The sequence below is a fragment of the Nicotiana attenuata genome, unplaced genomic scaffold, assembly GCF_001879085.1.
Source record: "Nicotiana attenuata strain UT unplaced genomic scaffold, NIATTr2, whole genome shotgun sequence".
Lineage (NCBI taxonomy): Eukaryota > Viridiplantae > Streptophyta > Magnoliopsida > Solanales > Solanaceae > Nicotiana > Nicotiana attenuata.
In genome coordinates, this window is record NW_017671415.1 from 95792 (window position 1) to 120358 (window position 24567).

A 24567-nucleotide genomic window follows, 5' to 3' on the forward strand; every position below is an offset into this window, starting at 1 on the left:
TCGGTGCTCGAGGGCAATACCTAGCAATGTGCCTTGTGTCGCCATAAGTAAAAAAAAGCCCTCGGCTGTTGGGGCTGACGACCCTGGAAACTCTGAAGCGGCGGTGCACTGATAGGAGCTGGTGGTGCACTGTAGGACTGCTGATCAGAATACTGCATCTGAGAACCACGGCCACCTGAAGCACCGTGAGAAACCTGAAGTGTTGACTGAAAAGCCTGGAAGGATGGCCTCTACCATACGAATCCCTGTCTCCAGATGAGGTACCACTGAATCGGCCTGAATGACGATGCCTCTTGTCCGAACCATGACCACCTCCTTGCGACAGAACCATCTCCACTCTCCTGGCCATATTGGCCGCCTCCTAGAAAGAAATCTCACTCCCTGTCTCCCTAGCTATCTGAAGACGAATCGGCTGAATAAGTCCATCAATGAACCTCCTCACCCTCTCTCTCTCGGTGGGAAGTATGATAAGAGCATGACGAGCCAAGCGATGAATCTGGTCTCATACTGGGTAACAGTCATAAAACCCTGCTGGAGACGCTCAAACTGCTTCTGATAGGCCTCTCTCTGAGTGATGGGGAGAAACTTCTCCAGAAATAGCTGCGTGAACTGCTCCCAAGTCAAAGCTGGTGATCCGGCTGGTCTAGCCAAGCAATAATCTCTCCACCAAGTCTTGGCGGATCCAGACAAGCGAAAAGTGGCAAAATCGACCCCATTGGTCTCAACTATCCCTATGTTCCTGAGAACCTCATGGCAGCTATCTAGATAATCCTGGGGATCCTCAATAGATGCACCGCTGAAAGTAGTGAAGAGCTTGGTGAAGCCTGTCCAACCTGGACAAAGCTTCCGAAGACGTAGCTGATCTATCACCGGTCTGTGCTGCTGTTCGGCTGAAGAAGCGGTACGTGACCTCGCCATTCGCGAAAGGACAAGAGTAGGGGTTTCAATTTAGCACTTAGAGAACAAAATTGCACGACAGGAAAGAAAAGATATGGAATTTTCCTAACTCTGTAGCCTCTGGGGGATAAATACAGACGTCTCCGTACCGATTCCTTAGACTCTACTAAGCTTGTCTATGAACTGTGAGACCCATGTCACCTAGAGCTTTGATACCAACTTGTCACGACCCGGATTTCCTACCCTCGGGAGTCGTGATGGCGCCTACTAATGTGAGCTAGGCAAGCTAAACTTTTAATCTAAATACTTCATTAACCAATAATTTCCTTTTAACAAATATAAGGCGATAACGTGATAACAGCGGAAATTCAAATTTAAGCGGAAGGCAACAATAACATTTATGAAAACTGTAACTATTACAAATACTTAAGCCTTAACCACCCAAAACCTGGTGTCACAGTGTCACAAACGGTCTAAGATTACTACATACGAGGTCTGAAGAAATAACAGTACACTGTTTCTGAAACAAGGAAAATGAAACAGGGAATAGAAGATAGAGGAGATGCCAAGGCCTGCGGACGCCTGCAAGTCTACCTTGGATCTCCGCGTGGACTGAAGGTAGCCAACTGATCTACTGTCTGTAGTCAACAGCACTGGGATCTGCACAAAAGAGTGCAGGGTGTAGCATCAGCACAACCGACCCCATGTGCTGGTAAGTGTCTAGCCTAACCCCGGCGACGAGGCTAGACTAGACTACCACATAAACCTGTGCAATTCAAATATATATAGCGGAAAAGAAATACAGAAGTAAACAAGTATAGATGGGAGGGGGAAACATGCTTCGGGGAATAACAGGTAAGAAAAAACGAATATCAAGAGAACTATAAAGGGATCGAAATCCAACCACTAACAAGAATAAGGAAACAAAAGCAGATTTCACTTTCTTTTCACATCTTGTTGCAGGCGTGCAACCCGATCCCATTTCTCATATCTTGTGGCAGGCGTGCCACCCGCTCCCATTTCATGTATCTCGTGGCAGTCGTGCCACCCGCTCCCATTTCATGTATCTCGTGGTAGGCGTGCCACCCGCTCCCATTTTATTATATCTCGTGGTAGGCGTACCACCCGCTCCCATTTCATACATCGCATGGCAGGCGTGCCACCCGCTCCTATTTCATTATATCTTGTGGTAGGCGTACCACCCGCTCCCATTTCATTATATCTTGTGGTAGGCGTACCACCCGCCCTCATTTCATTACCAACAATAGTCACAAGGAATCCCGACAATGGAACAATAATATCAAACAAACATCCCGGCAAGGGAACAATGATATCTCAACAATATCCCGGCAAGGGAACAATAATATTAAACAAACATCCCGGCAAGGGAACAATGATATCAAACGGACATCCCGGCAAGGGAACAATGATGATAATAACATGTGAGGCACAATAAACCACAACGGAGTCATAACAATGTATGACACAAGACTCACGGGCATGCTTGACACTGACGTATAGATACTCATCACCATGCCTACTCGTCACCATGCCTATACGCTGTACTCCACAATTAACATGTAGCAAATAGACACAACTCCTAATCCCTCAAGCTAAGGCTAGACCAAACACATACCTCGATGCCACGAACACAATTCACGATTCAATTATAGCTTTACCCCTTGATTCCATCACCAATTCGCTCGTATCTAGTCACAAGTTACCTAATTACATCAATAAACGCTAAATGAATCAACCCCAATGCATAAAAATGAGTTTTCCAAAGTTTTACCCAAAAAGTCAAAAATTGCCCCCGGGCCCACATGATCAAAACCCGATCACCCATTCCCCCATGAACTCAAATATATAATTTGTTTTGAAATCGGACCTCAAATCGAGGTCCAAATCCCCAATTTTTGAAAAACCTAGGTTCTACCCAAAACACCCAATTTCCCCCATGAAAATCATTGATTTGAAGTTGAAATCATGTTAAAAGATGTTAAGAATTGAAGGAAGTTAGTTAAAATCGACTTACAATTGATTTGGAGAAGAAGAAATCCTTGAAAAATCGCCTAAGTGTGTTTTTGTTTTGAGAGAATGTGGAAAATGGGTTTAAAATCGTCTAAGTATTAAAAGTTGCAGGTCTCAGATGTGGGAATTGCGAACAGGGTTTGGGAATTGCGAAGCTTGGGAATTGCGAACATGGGTTTGGGAATTGCGAAGCCTGGGAATTGCGAACATGGGTTTGGGAATTGCAAAGATGGGTTTGGGAATTGCGAAGCCTGGGAATTGCGAACATGGGTTCGGGAATTGCGAAGGGAGGTTGGGAAATGCGAAGCCTGCAGGCCTGCAATTCCTTAAGTCCAAAATTTCACCCCGTGACATATCCAAAACTCGCCGGAGCCCTCGGGGCTCCAAACCAAATAAACACACAACCTCAAAAACATCCTACAGACTTATTCGTGTACTCAAATCACCAAAATAATATCATGAACATCGAATTAAACCTCAAGACCAATGAAATTTCTCAAAACTTCTTTAAACATCAAATTTGCATTTAAGGTCCGAATCACGTCAAATGGATTCTGTTTCTTACCAAACTTCACAGAATTATCTTAAATCATATATAAGTCCTGTACCGGGCGCCGGAACCAAAATACGGGCCCGATACCAACATGTTCTAATCAAATTTCATTTCCAAATCCTTTAAACAATTTCAGAAAACAATTTTCTTCAAAAATTCATTTCTCGGGCTTGGGACATCGGAATTCGATTCCGGGCATCCGCCCAAGTCACATATTTTCCTACAGACCCTCCGGGACCGTCAAATCACGGGTCCGGGTCCGTTTACCAAAAACGTTGACCGAAGTCAAATTAATTTATTTTATAGTCAAAATTTATTATTTTTCACAGAATTTCACATATAGGCTTTCCGGCTACGCGCCCGGACTGCGCACGCAAATCGAGGTGATGCTAAAAGAGGTTTTTAAGGCCTCAGAATGCAGAATTCATTTTAAAAACAAGTGATGACCTTCTGGGTCATCACAATCCTGCACTTCATTGCCCCTATCAAACTCACAAACACTGTTAGAAAGATCATAAAAAGGGCTCAGAAAAGGATTAAAAGAATTAGGACAACCATCCCAATGGCTACCGTAACCACCACACATATTATAAATATTCCACCCATAAGATTGAGATTCACAATTTTGCCACAAGTGTGGTCCTCCACAATATGGACATGGATCAACAAAATAAGAATAACCAATATTCGACCAATTATCATTCCAAGATGCCATATCAACAAAGATAGTTGTCACGACCCAAAATCCAGTAAGGGTCGTGATGGCGCCGGACACCATTGTCAGGCAAGCCAACAATAAATGACTAGTAACTTCTCGTTTTAAATATTTCTGAATAAACCCATAAACATCCCAGAACCCGGTGTCACAAGTGCATGAGCATTAACTAGGGAATGAAATAAAATATAGTAACTGTTCGGTATACAAAGTGGACAGAAATAAAAATACAGTACAATACTCTGATGGAGACTCCGCTGGCTGCGGGTCGTCTCGATAAGTGCAGCTCACCTAAGTCTCTGTATCAACCATGCCGCTATGCCACTAAGCCACTAGTCACACATAAACCTGTGCAACAAAAATGCACAGCTAGTGTAGTATGAGTACGAAAACAACATGTACTCAGTAAGTATCCCGTCTAATCTCGAAGAAGTAGAGACGAGAAATTTCATATCAGTAATATATTAAATCGTGGATTTTTATAAACATGATTGTAATTCAATAGAATGAAGCAAGTAAACAATTCTTTCTTTTATAGGAAATTTCCAAATTCCTTTCCGTCATTTATACATTTATTCTCAAGCCGGGAAGGAACGACATCACTTCAATAAATTCCAAGGCAAGCAATACAAGCATGCGCAAATCATGCCGAGGACGTATGACCTGATCCAACAATATTTAAACTGTGCATTGCCAGAGGGTCGAATGGCGCGAACCATAGATGCATCTATTTAATCTACCGAGGCGTTCGGCCCGTTCCACAATAGATAAACACATTCAAACAATCAAATCAATAATTCATCAAGGAGCAAATATTCAGGAAAAGGCAAGTTTCTCGTTTAAAAGTCAAGAAATGATATCTACTTTTTTTTAGAAATTCATTTACACGTTAGATATGTTTTAAGCTTTTTAAGTTTGTCAACAAGGTTGCAAGTATTACAAGAAAGCATGCTTTTGGGCCCTAAACTACCCGGACTAAAGCATAATAGTAGCTACGCACGGACTCTCGTGACCTCGTGCGTACGTAGCCCCCGCAAATAGGAGCACATAACCAATTAACTCATCTATGGGGACAATTCCCTCTTACAAGGTTAGAAAGGAGACTCACCTCGCTCCGAAGATTCATAACTGGCATTCCACGCCCTTCCGAAGACTCGAATCGATGCAAAATGCTCCTAAACTAGCCAAAAGTCATGCCAATCCATTAATATAAGTTCAATTACCCATTATGATCCAATTTATAACAAATTCCTAACCCCGATCGACAAGTTGACAAAATTGCCCTCGGGCCCACGTGCCCGGATTCCGAAATTTTTCGAAGATAAAGTTTACCCATAACCTCACGAACTCAAATATATAATTTACTCTCAATTTCATATCCAAAATCGTAGCCAAAATCCAAAAATATCAATTTTCTAGGTTTTCCCTCAAACCCCAAGTTTCTACCAATTTTCATGCTCAATCCAAAACAAAACCATGTATTTAGCGTCTAATGAGTGGGAACAACTTACCTTGACATAGATGGAGAAAATCTCTCTTCAAAAAGCTCCAAAATCGCCCAACCCAAAGTGAAAATGGGAGGAAATGAGCCTAAACTCGATTTTTAAAGATAGCTCACTGCCTCCAGTCTTTTCGCACCTGCGGTCCCTTGACCGCTTCTGCGGTCCCGCAGGTGCGGACCAAATGCCGCTTCTGCGGTCCGAGGCTCCAAGCCCATTTCGCTTCTGCGCCCTCTCCTCCGCAGATGTGGTCCCGTATCTGAGATAAAACGACCGCATCTGTGGTCCCTGGCTGGCCGTCCATTTTTCGCTTCTGCGGCATGACGACCGCTTCTGCGGCTCCTCACCTGCGGCCCTGGTCTCGCAGGTGCGGTTATACCAGCAACCAGCAACTTCAACCTTTTCCAAATTCTATTTTCGATCCGCTAACCACCCGGAATCCACCCGAGGCCCCCCGGGACCCCAACCAATCATACCAACCAGTTCCAAAACACATTACGGACTTGCCCGAGGCCTTAAATCATATCAAACAACGATAAAACTACGAATCAACCCCCAATCCAAGCTTTATGAACTTTAGAATTTCAAACTTCTACTTTCGATGTTTAAACCTATCAAATCACGTCCGATTGACTTCAAATTTTGCACACAAGTCATATTCGACATTACAGACCTACTCCAACTTCCAGAATCGGATTCTGACCCCGATATCACAAAGTCCACCTACGGTCAAACTTCTCAAAAACCTTCAAATTTCTATCTTTAGCCAAATGACCCCAAAATGACCCATGGACATCCGAATTCACTTCCGATCGCGCTCCCAACTCCAGAATCACCATACGGAGCTACTCCTAGACTCGGAATCCCAAACAGACATTGATAACACTGAAATGCACTTCAACCCAAACTTATGAAATTTATTCCAAAATGCTAACTTCCACAATAGGCGCCAAAACGCTCCCGGGTCATCCAAAACCCGAACCGGGCATACGCTCAAGTCCGAAATCATCATACGAACCTACTGGAACCTTCAGATCCCGATTCCGAGGTCGTTTACTCTGAAGTCCGATCTCAGTCAATTCTCTCAACTTAAAGCTTCCAAAATTAGAATTTCCTCTCCAAGTCAACTCCGAACTTCCTGGAATTCAATTCCAACCGTGGCACAAGTCATATTACCTTAAATGAAGCTGCTCATTGCCTCAAACTGCTGAACGGCGCGCTAGAGCTCAAAACGACCGGTTGGGTCGTTACATTTTCTCCCACTTAAACATAAGTTCGTCGTCGAACGTGCTAGGAACTGTGCTGGGGTTATCTGAAATCACTGTTTAACACCTCGAGCACCTACCCGTGCTACCACAACTCAGCTGGGCTTCCTAGCTCGGTCAATCTGAAGGTATCCTTTTTCACTTAAGCAAATAAGCCTTAGAGCCCAATTCCATCATCCGGAATTCTCTGTCAGGCCTGTTCAAACATACGCTCACCGTATCAATAACTACACGCAGCACCAAAACATGACTGCATATCTTAGCTGAATTCACACCTTGCACCACTTTACTCACAGGACCACAATAGCATTCTCTGATCGAACAAATCGAAATTCCACGAATCTGATGCACCCATTGCACCTCATGACCTACATAGGTCTTTCTCTAACTCTTACAATACCGCCACGACAGAAGAGATATGTAGGAATTCATAACCAACTGCCGAATCAGCGATTCATAGGGTCTATACTCCTGTCAAGAACCATCACCTCTTTCTGAACCAAATAATGGTCTTTGCTCCTTAATATACTTCATATATTCAGGTTGCACTGATCCTAAGTCCAATGATCTCGTCTCACCCAGTACGAACTGGTCAGACAATAAGCCACCTCGGACATGGTCAAAAGTCTCATATGATGCCGCAATGTGCCAATAGGCCACCAATTCGAACGCGATACAAAAGGAAACGAACTCTGAAAAGGAATTCCAATTACCCCGCTTGCGAATCATACATGCGACGCGATCAACATATTTGAACAGACACCCCGCTCGCGAATTATGCATGCAACGCGGGCACACAGCTAATATAAGTTCCTCTCAGGAAAGGAGGAAACAAAACACATAAAAACAGATACGGGGAACTGTACTCAGCATCTCGCTGTTGCGGTGTGCAACCCGATCCATATAACATACCCATGGCGGCGTGCCACCCGATCCACACATAGATTTCACATAAGGAGATATACCTCGAGCTAAATTGCTCATTACAACCAAATGCCGAATATCGGTCACCAGCACGCTAAGTGCATAATTCCATCCCTGGGGAGACATATAGTGCCATAGGCTACAAAACCCAAGCACAACTGAGGTGCGATATACGATCTGAATCCCGAGAGCCATCATGCTCACATAACATCATCTCTACACGGAACCTCAACACGTAAGCAATTCACCAAGCCGTCTCACAACTCACACGGCACAATATATCATTACTTGAAATAATTGACGATGAAATAGCACCCTGACTGCTCTTCCACCAGGGGCGCCTTACTGAAATGAACATATCTGGCCTGATATAGAGCCCATATTAACATTTAAACCCCTCCGCAGACCTCAAGCTGGTTCTGATCGCACTGAACTAGGCTAATGACCTTTCAAAGGTCCATAAATACTCCCCGTTTTCCTCATAACACACAAGAACAACCATCATAACCGGAGTAATCCTCCACAGTCCACAACCCAATAAGTCGAGTGCCCTCCAAGCATAACTTCTCAAATTAATGATATCACCACCATCTTCATACTTGGTTTAAATCTTCAATCAATCCAGTGACTACACGCCACACTTATACAATCTTCCTGTGGGGCATGCTCCCACGACCTTCCGTAATAGACAACAAGTTTGTACATCCAAACCACCGGCCGCGCTAACGCTGAATCAAAAATCCTTAGCCACGATGCAAAAGCCCCTTTTGACAAAACACCAATCTCAGGCGACGCTAAAGACAATACCAACTTACTTTAAACATTGAAACTTCCATACTGCTCATCCGAGCTCGTGACATCCTTGTCAATACCGAATTGCAATCTTGATCCTCACTTCAAATTCCATACCACTCACTGCACCCAACATGCCAATATACGATAGAACACGATTTCTGTCATAACTCCGGAACCACTAATAGATTAACACTTCATCATATAAGAACTTTTTACTTAACTCATTCCAAGAGAACCATAGCAACACGCGAATGAATCCTCATAATCGTAGAACATGCAAATCTCTAAGTAGTGGCCTAAGCCACCAATATGCCACTTCAACTATGGCTAATCAATCTATCTTCTTCCAATTTATCCTTGATTGCCTTAGAAATAATAATAACTCCATTCAACACATAACACATTCCGTCCGCACTCATCTCGAGTGACCTTGAATCACGAGACCATGCTGTCTCAAATCCCACGAACCATTTCATACCTCCCAAAGGCTACACTGCAAGTCAAAACATCATTGAACATTCTGTGCCTCTTCTCATAAGCTGCTACAAAGGTTGATTCTTAACCGTACTTACAGGCTCAAAATCACTAGGACTACGCTTTGCCCCTTTGAATCCACTAGGACCGCTGCTGAGAGCCACCCGCTCTGACTTGGCCCCGAATATAATCAATTCCATCAATCTCCTAGCATATGAATACCCTCTCGACGAAGCACCCGGCAGAATCATTTGCCTTGAAACCCACCTATACAAGGCATAAATCCTGAATCCTTCCCCAAGTCTGAACATGAGCCAATGAGGCCAACCATAGCACACCTTTAACAATTCCTTTGCTCGAATTACTGCTTATGTTCTTTCCGTAGCTGAAATGACCCATCAATATGCTAATAACCAGAAAACCTCTCATGTAGTTAACCATGCAACCTTAATCATAGGCGGTGGGACTCTCCCGCTTAGCTTGAAGCCATTATTACACAATTATGGAATTCACCAGGATCCCTTATCTCTTGTTGACGTAACCTTGCGCAATCGACCGCCAAAATTCACAGAATCTTTCTGTAAAAACCCTTGTTATACCCTGAATCATCAACCACGTTCACACGACCGATCTCTTTGCTGTATGGCCAATAGAATCCTTTGCAGAAACTTCGCCAACAATGCGACCGCTGACCTGCTCACTGGAGATAACCCGCCTGTGGAATCTACGTGCCGACGTCTTCCAACGCTGCTACGCGGGGCGCAATCACCACGACGTTAACGACCCATCTTAAGTCCAAGCTCACTCTCTAGATGCACGAGTCCATTCACCCCTTGTGGATAATAATTGAGTGCGCGACAACATCCTTCCAATTCAAAGTTAGGTTGTATCCTTCTTTAGTTCAAGCAGCTCCCTTCCGTTATATCAAATATCCTGCCGCATAATAGCCCATGCTTGAAATTAATCCCTAGGCCTAAATCACCAATCACTAAAATTCCCAAATCACTCCAAACTCTCCCATTTTGGCGAAACTCACCCCCTTTAGTCCACTACTCGACCTTTGCTTCTTATACCTGGCCTTCTAGAAATTTTAACCACCGCCTGACACTCCCCACATGTCCTTCCTCATCCTTTACTGCTCAGTTGTTGCCTTAAATAAAATCTATCTTCGTGGCACTTGAACCCACAATTGCTGCTAACTTTACACATTTCCGAAGATCATCTTTCTCGAACCGTCAACATTAGAAACACTGATTTAATCCTGAACTACTGCACCCCGCGATATCTGACAGCCGCTTCTTCAATACTATTTCCCAATATCTTACCCCAAAGGAGGATTGTAGAAGATCATACACCGGCGAACTTAGTACGTTCAATTAGGACAACGACACCTCATCATAGAAGAAAACTCCACCACACTCGCAAATACCAAGTCTCGTTACTCCGTCAGCCCACATCTGACCATTCCTAGTCTGATTGTCTTTCCCCTGCCGGGAATAAAATACCGAATCTCTAGATCATGCACTGAGTAAACCTCCCTTCAAGTCATTCACTACCTCGACACGTAGGCAAACATCCTACCATCATATCAATACTGCGGAACAATCGTTCATAGCATCATGGAAACTTGTGCCTAGCCTCAGAGCTCTCAAAAGTACCGCTACTGAGCTAAAACGACAGAACATCCTTCCCCAAGGCGACGATAATAGCTTAGACAACTATGCAGGGAGAAACATCCCGCACCAAATCGGTAGTACTACTACAATTCTTCAATCCTCGATTTATAACAAGCGGTTCGCGTCGCATAAGATTGAATAGGAAGGAATTAAAGGCATGGCCTCCAGGGATCAAATCGCACGATGAGGAATCAATAAGGGAAGTACAGACGTCTCCGTACCGATCCGCGAGACTCTACTATACTTGCTCATGACTCGTGAGACCTACGGGAGCCTAGTGCTATGATACCATGTTGTCACGACCCAAAATCCACTAAGGGTCGTGATGGCGCCGGACATCATTGTCAGGCAAGCCTAAACTCGATTCTTAAAGATAGCTCATTGCCTCGAGTCCTTTCGCACCTGCGGTCCCTTGACCGCTTCTGCGGTCCCGCAGGTGCGGACCAAATGCCGCTTCTGCGGTCCGGGGCTCCCAGCCTATTCCGCTTCTTCGCCCTCTCCTCCGCAGATGCGGTCCCGCATCTGCGATAAAACGATCGCATCTGCGGTCCCTGCCTGGCGGTCCATTTTTCCCTTCTGCGACACGACGACTGCTTCTGCGGCTCCGCACCTGCGGCCCTGGTCTCGCAGGTGCGATTATACAGCAACTTCAGCCTTTTCCAAATTCCATTTCGATCCGCTAACCACCCGAGGCCCCCCGGTACCCCAACCAATCATACCAACCAGTCCCAAAATACATTACGGACTTGCTCGAGGCCTCAAATTGTATCAAACAACGATAAAACTACGAATCGACCCCCAATCCAAGCTTTATGAACTTTAGAATTTCAAATTTCTACTTTCGATGTTTAAACCTATCAGATCACGTCCGATTGACTTCAAATTTTGCACACAAGTCATATTCGACATTACAGACCAACTCCAGCTTCCGGAATCGGATTCGACCCCGATATCACAAAGTCCACCTCTGGTCAAACTTCTCAAAAACCTTCAAATTTCTATCTTTAGCCAATGATCCCAAAATGATCCATGACATCGGAATGTACTTCTGATCGCGCTCCCAACTCCAGAATCACCATACGGAGCTACTCCCAGGCTCGGAATCCCAAACAGACATCGATAACACTGAAATGCACTTCAACCCAAACTTATGAAATTTCTTCCAAAATGCTAACTTCCACAATAGGCGCCAAAACGCTCCCGGGTCATCCAAAACCCGAACCAGGCATACGCCCAAGTCTGAAATTATCATACGAACCTACTGGAACCTTCAGATCCCGATTCCGAGGTCGTTTACTCTGAAGTCCATTCTTAGTCAATTCTCTCAACTTAAAGCTTCCGAAATGAGAATTTCCTCTCCAAGTCAACTTCGAACTTCCTGGAATTTAATTCCGACCGTGCGCACAAGTCATAATACCTGAAATGAAGCTGCTCATGGCCTCAAACTGCTGAACGGCGCGCTAGAGCTCAAAACGACCGGTCGGGTCGTTACAATAGTAAATATTAAACTAAGATAAAAATTTAAAAACTTGAATAGACAAAGAGTAAAAATCTAATATAGTATGCTAGTTAACTTCTAAGTCCCCGACAAAGGCGCTAAAAACTTGTTGCTCCCTAGCGCACACGTAAGTATACGTGGTCGACAAGTAATATAGGGTTGTAAGTCCAGATGTCGTACCCACATGGACTTGTGATTAACTATCAACTAAATTAAACCAAATAATTTATCTATTCAAACGATTTCTAAAGTATGAATATTTAACTAAAATTAATCTAGATAACAAATTAATAGATTAAAGAAAACAAGTTGGCGAATTATAGATACGAATTCAATATGGGTGAATATTCTAGAGCTATGGTTTAGCTAACAGTCCCGTTGAGTTGTCCACTTAAATCGTCTAATTAATTTATCTGGTTTATTGGTTGACAGGGTTAATATTGCTCGTAGTCTTCTCCCGAAGTACAACTCGCCTATTCAAGCTAACTAATGCCTATATTCCTATGGAATTAGAATTAACAAGAACGCATTTATAATTCCTGTACAACAACCAAGCAAGGCGATTAGGTATATTCCTATCCTAACCGCAAATTCGCCCCCCCCCCCCCCCTCCCAGAGTTAAGATCTTGCTCTACTCAATCTTATATGCAATCTAGAATTCCCTCTCCCGAGTTCAATCCTAGATTCGTAGATAGTATTCAATTGATGATCAAGAAATCAAATAATTAAGCGCAAGATTAAATAAATAAGCCAATATGATAAAATAATAAGAACAATTCAAGCTTCAAACTACAACGTTCATGTAGCATCCAAAACTCTAGCACTAATAAACTATAAAATTAGAGGAAGAGAAGAGAAGAAAAATTAGTTAGAAGCCTCCTCCAAGCATGGTATGTGTTCTCCCACATGAATCCAAGCGGTAGACACAACGATTGCCCAAGCTGAGGATCCTAATTTATATGAGGTTAGGGATGTACCACATTGGGACATGAAAAGTTTCAGCATTTTATATTTTATGGAGGACGTGGTGATATCGACACATGGTGTTAATTACTGATATGACGATGTTTACTTTCCTATGTTTTAAATAAATATTTTTTCTTTTGGTCATAAATTTCCCACGTTGCCCGACTTAAAAAATTCTTCTCACAAAACTCTCTCATTCTCACTAGAAAAAAATATGACATCTAGCCTATAAAACCTAATTTGAACGAAGAAATCATTTGACCAATCGTATAATATTAAAGAAAATACACCGATTTAATCATGCTAGAAACCTTCCCTAGATCTTGTTAATAATGCTTTAGGAAATTACACTAATTTAAAATATCTTATAGTAGGGCTGTGTACATAGGTTGTTTGGTTCGATTTTTTATTTATCAAACCAAATCAACTATTTCAGTTTTTTAAATCTATAAACCAAATTAAACCAACAAAAATTGCTTTTTATTTCGATTTTTTAAAAAAAATTATCGATAAGATCTCCGCAAGACACAACGTGTAACTAGTGCTTCCAAATATTTCGTATGTCCTAATAAGATATAACAATTATATGGTGCTTTCCAGATAGTAATACAAATGTGAAATGAATTATGACATTATGCAAAAATATAGTGTCCCAACAATAAATATAATGAAAACCAAGACGACAAGTACTGTTAATAAGAGATCATGAAATAATGAACACAATTTGATTTGGATGGGTTATTAGACATCTATGAGCTATAATTTTATAACAGACTTCTCGTTCTATTTAAAATTACAAGTTCAAACCTGAAATAATATATTGGGAAATGAAAACTAAAATAAAATTCAAGAAATATTTACATATTACAAAATAATAAATATTCTTAAGTGTAAACTATTTTAAAGAATTGTATGCATATAAAGTCGGTTCGATTTAGCTTCTGTTTGACTTTTTATATAAAACCAAACCAAACTAATTATGGCCGGACTTTTTATATAAAACCAAACCACTAATTAGCTTTTTTCGGGTTGACTCAATCTATCGGTTCGGAGCAATTTGTCGGTTTTCTTTAAACATTTCTATCACGTATAATAGATTAACAGGAAACTTGTAGATTATTTTAATTCGGGGTGTACATAGGTCGGGTTGGTTCTGATTTTCTAGTTACCAAACCAAATCAATTGTGTCAAGTTATTAAATCTAAAGACCAAACCAAACCAATAAAAATTAGATTTTTTAATCTCGATTTTTCTCGTGTTTTTTGGATTTTCGGGTTTTTTCAGTTTTTTTTATAAAGTCTTCATAGCACAAAATATAGAATTTGTTCTTCAAAAATTTCTTTGATCCTAGTAAGACACAACTATAAAAAGTGTTTTTCAAGAAATTAACATAAAATATGAGATGAGCTATGGTATTGTACTAAAATAATCAACAATGAAGATAATAAAATCGCATAAAACAAATATTATTAATTAGCCATAATAAGAATAAACATAATGTAAAATTACTAAGTTGCTAAAATAAGTACGACTGACAAGTACTATTTTTACATGACTAAACACTATAAAAGAAAAAGTTATGCAAATTATCTAAACCATGAAAAAACTACAAAAAAATAGATATCCAACACTATTGTTATTCCTAATACAATTGAATTGAATGTCTTTTATTAGTGATAATATTAACTATAAAACTTATTGTGGCATTCAAGAATTATAAGTCCCAACTTAAAATAATTCGTTGAAAAGATAAAATTATGAAAATATTTAAGAAATATTTATAAACTACACTGTAATAAATATTTTATATGTAATGTTGGGTTGATTTGATTTCGATTTGACTTTTTTAGTTAAAACCAAAACAAAGCAATTATGGTCGGGTTTTTTCCCAACATCAAACCAATAGTCGGATTTTTTCTCGGTTTGATTCGGATTATTGATTTGGTATAATTTGTCGATTTCCTTTGTACACTCCTAATTTTAATGTTACAAGTAATCTATGGTCAGATTATCTTCTTGGAATATACATAGAAGAGAATAATTGATATTCTTTACCAGACAGTCTACCCTGGATTCTACTACTCATGATTTGGAAAATATATAACTAATAATAGCCATTTTAAATATCTGCCATTTAAATCTCTTGTATCCCTATATATAACTTTTTCCTATAATAGCCATTTTCAATCTCTTCTATCCCTATATATTACTTCTTCCTCATAAAAGAAAAAATTGTAGGTGCTCAAGAACTTCAACCTCATGCATCTAGTAAATCAAGTAAGTCCACTGTTTAGTACTTCAATATTTTGTTAATTAATTTTTTCTTTAAATATTATTTTATTGTGTGTATAAATATTTCGCATTCAGGCCGTTAAAATAATTTTAATTGATTCAGACCATGTTGATGCGGCGAAAGGTTGTTCTACAAATTTTGATGGTGCTATATGTTCTTCTGAGTTATGACGGAGTTCAAGGAGAAATAAAATTATCCAAAGTAGAGGATTTAGAGTTGAAGAAGCAACTTAAACTTCTGAATAAGCCAGCGACCAAAATAATTAAGGTATATATCCAGAGCAAAAAATTATTGTGTTCATAAATTTCTCAAGTGATTATTGTGTTAATAGCACTTTTATAGAAGAAAAAAAAAAGAAAATATAATTCCATTCCATATTTGTACTTGAAGATTTCGATATAGCCATACTAACGGTTTAAAAATTAATATTATTCTATATTCGATTTTTTATAAAGTGATATTGCAATTGAAAATTATGATTTTTGTATTTCCTAGTACTTTTTTCTAACTTCATTTTATATATGGTAAAATTCTTACGTATTCAAAAGTCACATCATTGTGATAACAAGACATTCAATTAGTGTCACCAACACTATTTATAATACGATTGCAACATTTCGTGTCACAGACGAAATATGGGGATACATACGATTGTGTTGATTTCTACAAACAACCTGCGTTCGATCATCCGTTATTACAAAATCACGATTTTCATCCCAAGGTATAATGTCTCTGGTCTTTTAATTTTACTTTCCACTTTTAATAATGATTTGAGAATGTTAGCATGCATAATTTTTGTTTCTGATGGACAGATGAAACCTACTTTAGCTAGGACGTGGCAAAATTCAAATACCTCAGCAACTATATGGTCATCTAGCATATGGTTGAAGGAAAGAGGTTGTCCTTTCGGAACCGTTCCTATTAAGAGAGTTACTAAAGATGACCTTATTAGACACAAACGTATTCCGTCACCAGAAGCTATCTCATTTGAAGTTCAATTTATTAGTGTAAGATAATGTTACCCAAATCATTGATATCTTGAACAATTTTTTCTCTTTTTTCTTTTTCATTCGATGTGTTGTATTTTTTTGGACAAATATATTTTATTGTTTTTACACAGATTAACAACAATAGTGAGTCAAAAAGAAGTTACATATCATCGCAGGGATACAAGGTATATGAATATGAATATTTATCATCTTTTCATTTTGCAATTTTGTATTTTCCTTTATGGCAATCTAATGACCAAGCAAAGTAATCTTTATAATTTTAGAGTGTTGAATACAAAATATTCTTCGGATGATTTTTTAGATGAATATAAATATATGCTAATTTTGGTATACCATGTCATTGGTTAACAAAAAATATTCATTTACTATATTTAGCTTGCATCAGCCCAAGTTCAAAATAATCCAAATACTAGGTTTTCGGGAGCCGGAATGACAGCTAGTTTATGGAATCCTCATGTTGAAGGTCAACAAAATAGTGCATGCCGACTAAAAATTCAAAAAGGGTCAGATATTTTACAAGTTGGTTGGAGAGTAAGTTTAATAGCTCGTTCTACTTTGGTACTTAAATTATTTTTTTAATTTATTTCGTGACAGCTTTTTTGCTTTTTAATTATTTTTATGAGGTAAGGTAGGGGAGAGAGAAAGGAAGAGGAAATTTAAGATTAACCCAATTTCATGTTGTAGGTGGATCCAACATTATACAAGGACAATAAGACTAGGCTTTTTGTACATTTTCAGGTATGTAATTCAATGATTTTGTATATATTGTAAAGTTAGCTATTTACCTCAATTGGAAAAATTACAACAAATTTCATGTTTATTAGGCTGGTAATACACATTGCTTCAATGCACTATGTCCTGGATTTGTCCTAGTAAATACCGAGTTACCTGTTGATATGGTCTTTGATGAGATTTCACACCGTGGAGATCAACAAATGGCAGAGATTACAATGTTTATCGATCGGGTACATATTTTTCTCTCTCTCTTTTTTTTTTTTTTAAAAAAATTTCAAGTTCTTGATTTGGTTTTCCAATAATACAATTGTATGAATTAGAACTTAAAAGGTACAAAATAATAATACAGATATTTTCTTGTGTAGGACCTAGCTAATGGAAATTGGTGGCTTTTGATTGGTGAAAACCACGAACAAGTTGGTTTTTGGCCTCATGCGATTTTCACTGACTTGGCAAGCTTTGCTACTAACGTTGAGATGGGAGGAGTTGCATATAGTCCACCAGGTGTGCCTGAACCTCCATTGGGCGCCGGTTGTTCGCTTGCTGTAGATCCTAGGTATGATGCTTATTGTCGGAGACCTAATGTTTTAAACGATAAAGGTGAGACGATACCCATAGTAGAATCAATGAACGTCAAACTTAGTGATTCTAATTTGTATGATGTTTTGGATATACCATATTTTAGAAGTGGAAATGAGCATTTTGTATTGTATGGAGGACATGGTGAGGTCGACACATCATGTTAATTAATACTATGACGAAATTTACTTTCTATTTTCAAGAAAATATGGTGTCTTGTTCTACATTATGAATTTTAACGAATATCTAGATCAAAGTTCAAAACGTAATTTGTATCTCGTCTCGAATTTTTTGGTCCGTCGTAATCAAAGTACTCCAAATTATTTGACCAAATTCGGATCTCATACCTACGCCCATACTAATGTCGTGTCGTACGGGTGCTGCGCTTAAGTTGCCGTGTCGGAGCAACTTAGCTTTGAAGAAGATAAGTAAAATCTAGCAAACATGTCTTTCATTCACTATCAACACTCATCATTTTAGTAAAGAACCAGTTGTTTACAAAGAATCAACAGTAGCATCTCTTCGACTCTACTTTTCTCAGACTCAAAATTTACATGAACTCAACCATGACACCAGAACATTGGGAACAAGATCGACAGATCAAAAAGAAAGGAAAGGAGAAAGTGGTAGACGGACAGTTACAATTTTCCGATGTATATATACTGTTAGCCTTCTGTCAGTTAGGATGAAAGCGCAAGCTCGGCCCACACCAAACAAGATGCCTTGAGCTCTGGAGTGATGGAAGTATCAATGTTACTCTCCAACATAGCACACAATTGTCACGATGCGGATTTTCCACCCTCGGGAGTCGTGATGACGCCTACTATTAGGAGCTAGGCAAGCCAACTATTTATTATCTCTTTTAGCAAACCTCGACATTAAATAAAACAACGAAGCATTTAATATAACAGCGGAAGTCTTAAACATAAATAAACGAAAAACAATGCGGAAGTTCAATACAACTCTACCCAAGAACTGGAGTCACAAACTCACGAACGTCTAGAGAATGCTAAATACAAGGTCTGAATAAAAATATAATTATGTTTGTTCCGGTGCAAAGGATAACAAACTAAAGTAAAGATAGAAGAGACTCCGGGCCATGCGGACACCGGCAAGGCTACCTCGGGATCTCTGGACTGAAGTCAACTCCCAAATCTCCTATTGCTGTCAAAAAGCTGCTCCGGCACCGTGATCTGTGCAAAAAGATGCACAGAGTGTAGCATCAGTACAACCGACCCCATGTGCTGGTAAGTGCCTGGCCTAACCCCGGCGAAGTAGTGACGAGGCTAGACCGGACTGCCAAACAACCTGTGCAGTTCAATATATATGTGTGCAATATAAAGGTATACAGAAATTAACCAGTCAAGGGGGAGGGGGAGCATGCTGTAGGGGTTGTAGCAGTTCAGGTATAAAATCAATAATTGAGGAATGAAACAGTACAACTACAGTAGCAACGATAGTAGGAAATCAACAGTTGCACGGCACCATCCTTCGTGCTTTTACTCTCATTCTCACCCAAACAATCATATAAAGTGCATGGCATCACCCTTCGTGCTTTACCTCACAAAATGATGGCACGGAATGACCCTTCGTGCATAAACACTCATATCATGGCACAGAATGTTCCTTCGTGCATTAGTAATCAAATCAGGGCACAGAATGTTCCTTCGTGCATTAATAATCAAATCAGGGCACGGAATGTTCCTTCGTGCATCACTATTTATATCACAATCGTGCACGACATCACCCTTCGTGCTGTATCACTCGTCCTCACCCAAACAACAATCACAAACAATGGGGCAAGGGGATAGACAAACAGTAATAGAAGTCCCGGCAAGGGAAACACAAGTAAACAATTAAATCCCGGCAAGGGAACAACAATAATACCTTTCACATCCCGGCAAGGGAACAACAAGGATAACTTTCACATCCCGGCAAGGGAATAATCACAATTCTTTCTCTTTCTTTCTTTTCTTACTCAATAATTACTTTATCATTCGAGCCAACGCTCCAAGAGTTCACAAATCATAATTCTTTCTCATACTCTTCACATTACATAGAGTTCATCAATTACACGAGGAAGAGTCACAACAAAATAGGAATAAACACAGTATACGGACTCACGGTCATGCTAGACACCAGTGTATAGATACTCGTCACCATGCCTATACACCGTACTCAATCAATTAGCAATTAGCAAACAAGACTCAACACCTATTCCCTCAAACTAGGGTTAAACCAAACACTTACTTCAACTTCCACAGCTAAATCAATCCACAACGACCGCCTTCCCTCTCGAATTCGGCTCCAACTCAATCAAATCTATGAAATAACGACTTTACAACATTAATATAAGCTAAACAAATCAAACTCAATGCCTAAATGTAGTTTTCTAAGTCTTCTTCCCAAAATTTCAAAAATCGACCCCGGGCCCGCTTGGTCAAAACTCGAGGTTCGGACCAAAATCAAATCCCCCATTCACCCGCGAGCCCAAATATATAATTTGTTTCCAAATTTGACCCCAAAACGAGGTCTAAATCAAGAAAAATCAAAAAGACCTAACTCTACCCATTTCCCCCAATTTCTACCCTAAATTACATGTTTTAAGCCTAGAAATCTAATGGGTGTTAACAGAATTTGAAGATAATGAGTTAAAGATTACTTACCTAAGAGATTATGGTGAAAAAGCCCTTCAAAAATCGCCCCAAGAGATGTGGAGAAGAAGATGTTATGAAATTTTATGAAAATCCCGTATAGCTACTGTTCTGGACTTTTAAAAATAACTGGGCGGATTTGGCCTACGCGATCGCGGACAAAGGGATGCGATCGCATAGAGTAAATGAGGCGGAGCACTGCGATCGCGTACGATATCATGTGATCGCATAGAAGAAAAGGAAGGCTGGGGGGGGGGGGGGGGCTAACACATTGCGATTGCAGAGGAGACAATGCGGTCACGTAGAACAAAAATGGACCTCTCAAGTTTAGCTCTACGCGATCGCCGAAGGGAGTATGCGATCGCGTAGCACAAAAATAGAATCCCTGAAAATTACACTATGCGATCGCGGACTTATCTATGCGATCGCGTAGAACAAAATACCTGGACACCAGCAGACAGCTGATTCTGCAACTTTTCTTAAGGCTAAAACAACCCCGGAACACATCCGAATCATACCCGAGCCCTCGGGGCTCCTAACCAAACACATGAACTAACTCAACAACATCATACGAACTTATCCGTGCGATCAAATCGCCAAAATAACATCAAAATCAATGAATTAAACCTCAAAATCATCACTTTTTCATCAAACTTCATAAACTTTCATTTTTAGATATTTAGGTCCGAAACACGTCAAATGACGTCCGATTTCAACCAAATTTCACAGAAAGTGCTTAAACCACATATAAGACCTGTACCGTGCGCCGGAACCAAAATACGGGCCCGATACCAACACGTTCTAATCAATTTCCTTTTCAAATTTCCATATTAATTTCTGAAAAACAATTTCACAGAAAAATTCATTTCTCGGGCTTTAGACCTCGGAATTCAACTCCGGGCATATGCCCGAGTCTCATATTTTTCTACGGACCCTCCGGGACCGTCCAATCACGGGTCCGGGTCCGTTTACCCAAAATGTTGACCAAAGTCAACTTTATCATATTAATATCAAAATTCATCATTTTTCACACAGAATTCATACTTAAGCTTTTCGACTACGCGCCCGGACTGTGCAGGCAAATCGAGGCAAGCCTAAATGTGGTTTTCAAGGCCTCGGAGATACAGAATGAGTGAGAAAACAGGTGATGACCCTTTGGGTCGTCACATTCTCCACCTCTAAAACAGTCGTTCGTCCTCGAACGGACAAAAGAAAGAAGTACCTGAGTCGGGAAATAGATGAGGATAACGGCTCCGCATATCGGACTCGGACTCCCAGGTCGATGCCTCAGGGGGCTGACCCCTCCAATGAACTCGTACTGAAGGAAAACTCTTCGATCTCAACTGTCGAACCTACCGGTCTAAAATCGCCACCGGCTCCTCCTCATACGACAGATCCTTGTCCAACTGGACAGTGCTGAAATCTAACACGTGGGCTGGATCGCCGTGATGCCTCCGAAGCATGGACACATGAAAAACTGGATGCACGGCGGACAAGCTAGGCGGCAAGGCAAGCCTATAAGCCACCTCTCCCACACGGTCGAGAATCTCAAATGGGCCAATGAACCTAGGGCTAAGCTTGCCCTTCTTCCCAAATCTCATCACGCCCTTCATAGGCGACACTCGGAGCAATACTCGCTCACCAACCATGAAAGCTACATCTCAAACCTTACGATCTGCATAACTCTTTTGCCGCGACTGAGCCGAACGAAGCCTGTCCTGAATGATCTTGACCTTATCCAAGGCCTCCTGAACTAAATCTGTACCCAATAACCGAGCCTCTCCTGGCTCAAACCACCCAACCGGAGATCGACACCGCCTATCATACAACGCCTCACAAGGGGCCATCTGAATGCTGGACTGGTAGCTGTTGTTGTAGGCAAACTCCGCTAAAGGCAAGAACTGATCCCACGAACCTCCGAAGTCAATAACACAAGCTCGGAGCATGTCCTCCAATATCTGAATAGTCCGCTCGGACTGTCCGTCCATCTGAGGATGGAATACTGTGCTCAACTCAACCTGGGTGCCCAACTCTCGCTGAACTGCTCTCTAGAAGCGCGAGGTAAACTGCGTACCCCGATCCAAAATGATAGATACCGGCACCCCATGAAGGCGAACAATCTCTCTGATATAGATCTCAGCTAACCTCTCGGATGAATAAGTGATTGCAACAGGAACAAAATTCGCTGACTTGATCAGCCTATCAACAATGACCCAAATTGCATCAAACTTCTTCTGGGTCAACGGGAGTCCAGTAACAAAATCCATAGTAACCCTCTCCCACTTCCACTGGGGAAGCTCAATCCTCTAAAATAGTCCACCAGGCCTCTGGTGCTCGTACTTAACCTGCTGACAGTTCAAACATCGAGCCACATATGCAACAATATCCTTCTTCATCCTACGCCACCAATAATGCTGCCGCAAGTCCTGATACATCTTCGCGGCGCCCGGGTGAATAGAATAACGGGAACTATGGGCCTCCGCTAAGATCAACTCTCGAATCCCATCAACATTGGGCACACAAACTCGCCCCTGTAGTCTCAAGACACCATCATCATCTAAGGTCACCTTCTTGGCCCCTCCACGCTGCACCGTGTCTCTCAGGACACACAAATGAGGATCATCAAACTGCCGATCACGGATACGCTCCAATAATGAAGAACGAGCAACCGTGCAAGCTAACACTCTGTTAGGCTCAGAAATATCCAACCTCACAAATCGATTGGCCAAAGCCTGAACATCCAAGGCAAGCCGCCTCTGGCTAACCGGAAAATAAGCAAGACTACCTATGCTGGCAGACTTCCTACTCAATGCATCGGCCACCACATTGGCTCTCCCCGGGTGGTACAAAATAGTAACATCATAATCTTTGAATAACTCCAACCACCTCCTCTGCCTCAAATTCAACTCCTTTTGCTTGAACAAGTACTGAAGACTCTTGTGATCAGTGTACACCTCACATGTCACACCATATAGATAATGCCTCCAAATCTTCAGAGCATGAACAATGGCTGCTAACTCTAGGTCATGAAGCGGATAATTCTTCTCGTGGATCTTCAACTGCCTCGAAGCATAGGCTATGACTCTGCCATCCTGCATCAATACTGCACCAAGTCCAATACGAGAAGCATCACAATAGACTGTATAAGGCCCTGAACCTGTGGGCAAAACCAATACCGGTGCCGTAGTCACATCTGTCTTGAGCTTCTGAAAGCTCGCCTCACACTCATCCTACCATCTGAACTGGGCACCCTTCTGGGTCAATCTGGTCATCGGGGCTGCAATAGATGAAAACCCCTCCACGAACCGTCTGTAGCAGCCTGCCAACCCCAAGAAACTCCGAATCTCTATAGCTGATGCTGGTCGAGGCCAGTTCTTGACTGCCTCTATCTTCTTCGAGTCCACCTGAATACCCTCTACTGATACAATATGACCCAGAAATGCTACTGAACTCAGCCAGAACTCACACTTGGAGAACTTGGCATATAACTGACTATCCCTCAGAGTCTGAAGAACCACTCTGAGGTGCTGCTCGTGCTCCTCCTGGCTGCGGAAGTATACCAAAATATCATTAATAAAGACTATCACGAACATGTCCAAATATGGCCTGAACACTCGGTTCATCAACTCCATAAATGCTGCTGGGGCATTGGTCAACCCAAATGACATGACCAATAACTCATAATGCCCATACCGAGTGCGGAATGCTGTCTTAGGGACATCAGACGCCCTAATCCTCAGCTGATGGTAGCCAGATCTCAAGTCTATCTTTGAAAACACCTTCGCACCCTGAAGCTGGTCGAACAAATCATGAATCCTCGGCAGTGGATACTTGTTCTTTATCGTCACTTTGTTCAATTGCCGGTAATCAATGCACATCCTCATCGAACCATCCTTTTTCTTCACAAATAACACCGGCGCACCCCAAGGCGAAACAGTGGGTCTAATGAAACCCTTCTCAAGCAAATCCTACAACTGATCCTTTAACTCTTTCAACTCTGGCG

General features: G+C 41.2%; 1 protein-coding gene across 1 annotated transcript; it reads left to right on the forward strand.

Moving 5' to 3' along the window:
* The first annotated feature begins 15505 nt into the window (after nt 1–15505).
* On the forward strand, nt 15506–18082 carry LOC109208150. Its single transcript, XM_019371197.1, has 9 exons — nt 15506–15570; nt 15689–15853; nt 16215–16307; nt 16399–16593; nt 16707–16760; nt 16972–17127; nt 17281–17334; nt 17421–17561; nt 17697–18082. The coding sequence occupies exons 1-9, from the start codon at nt 15553–15555 to the stop codon at nt 18075–18077; spliced, it is 1257 nt and encodes a 418-aa protein (XP_019226742.1). The 5' UTR covers nt 15506–15552; the 3' UTR covers nt 18078–18082.
* Nucleotides 18083–24567: the final 6485 nt, after the last annotated feature.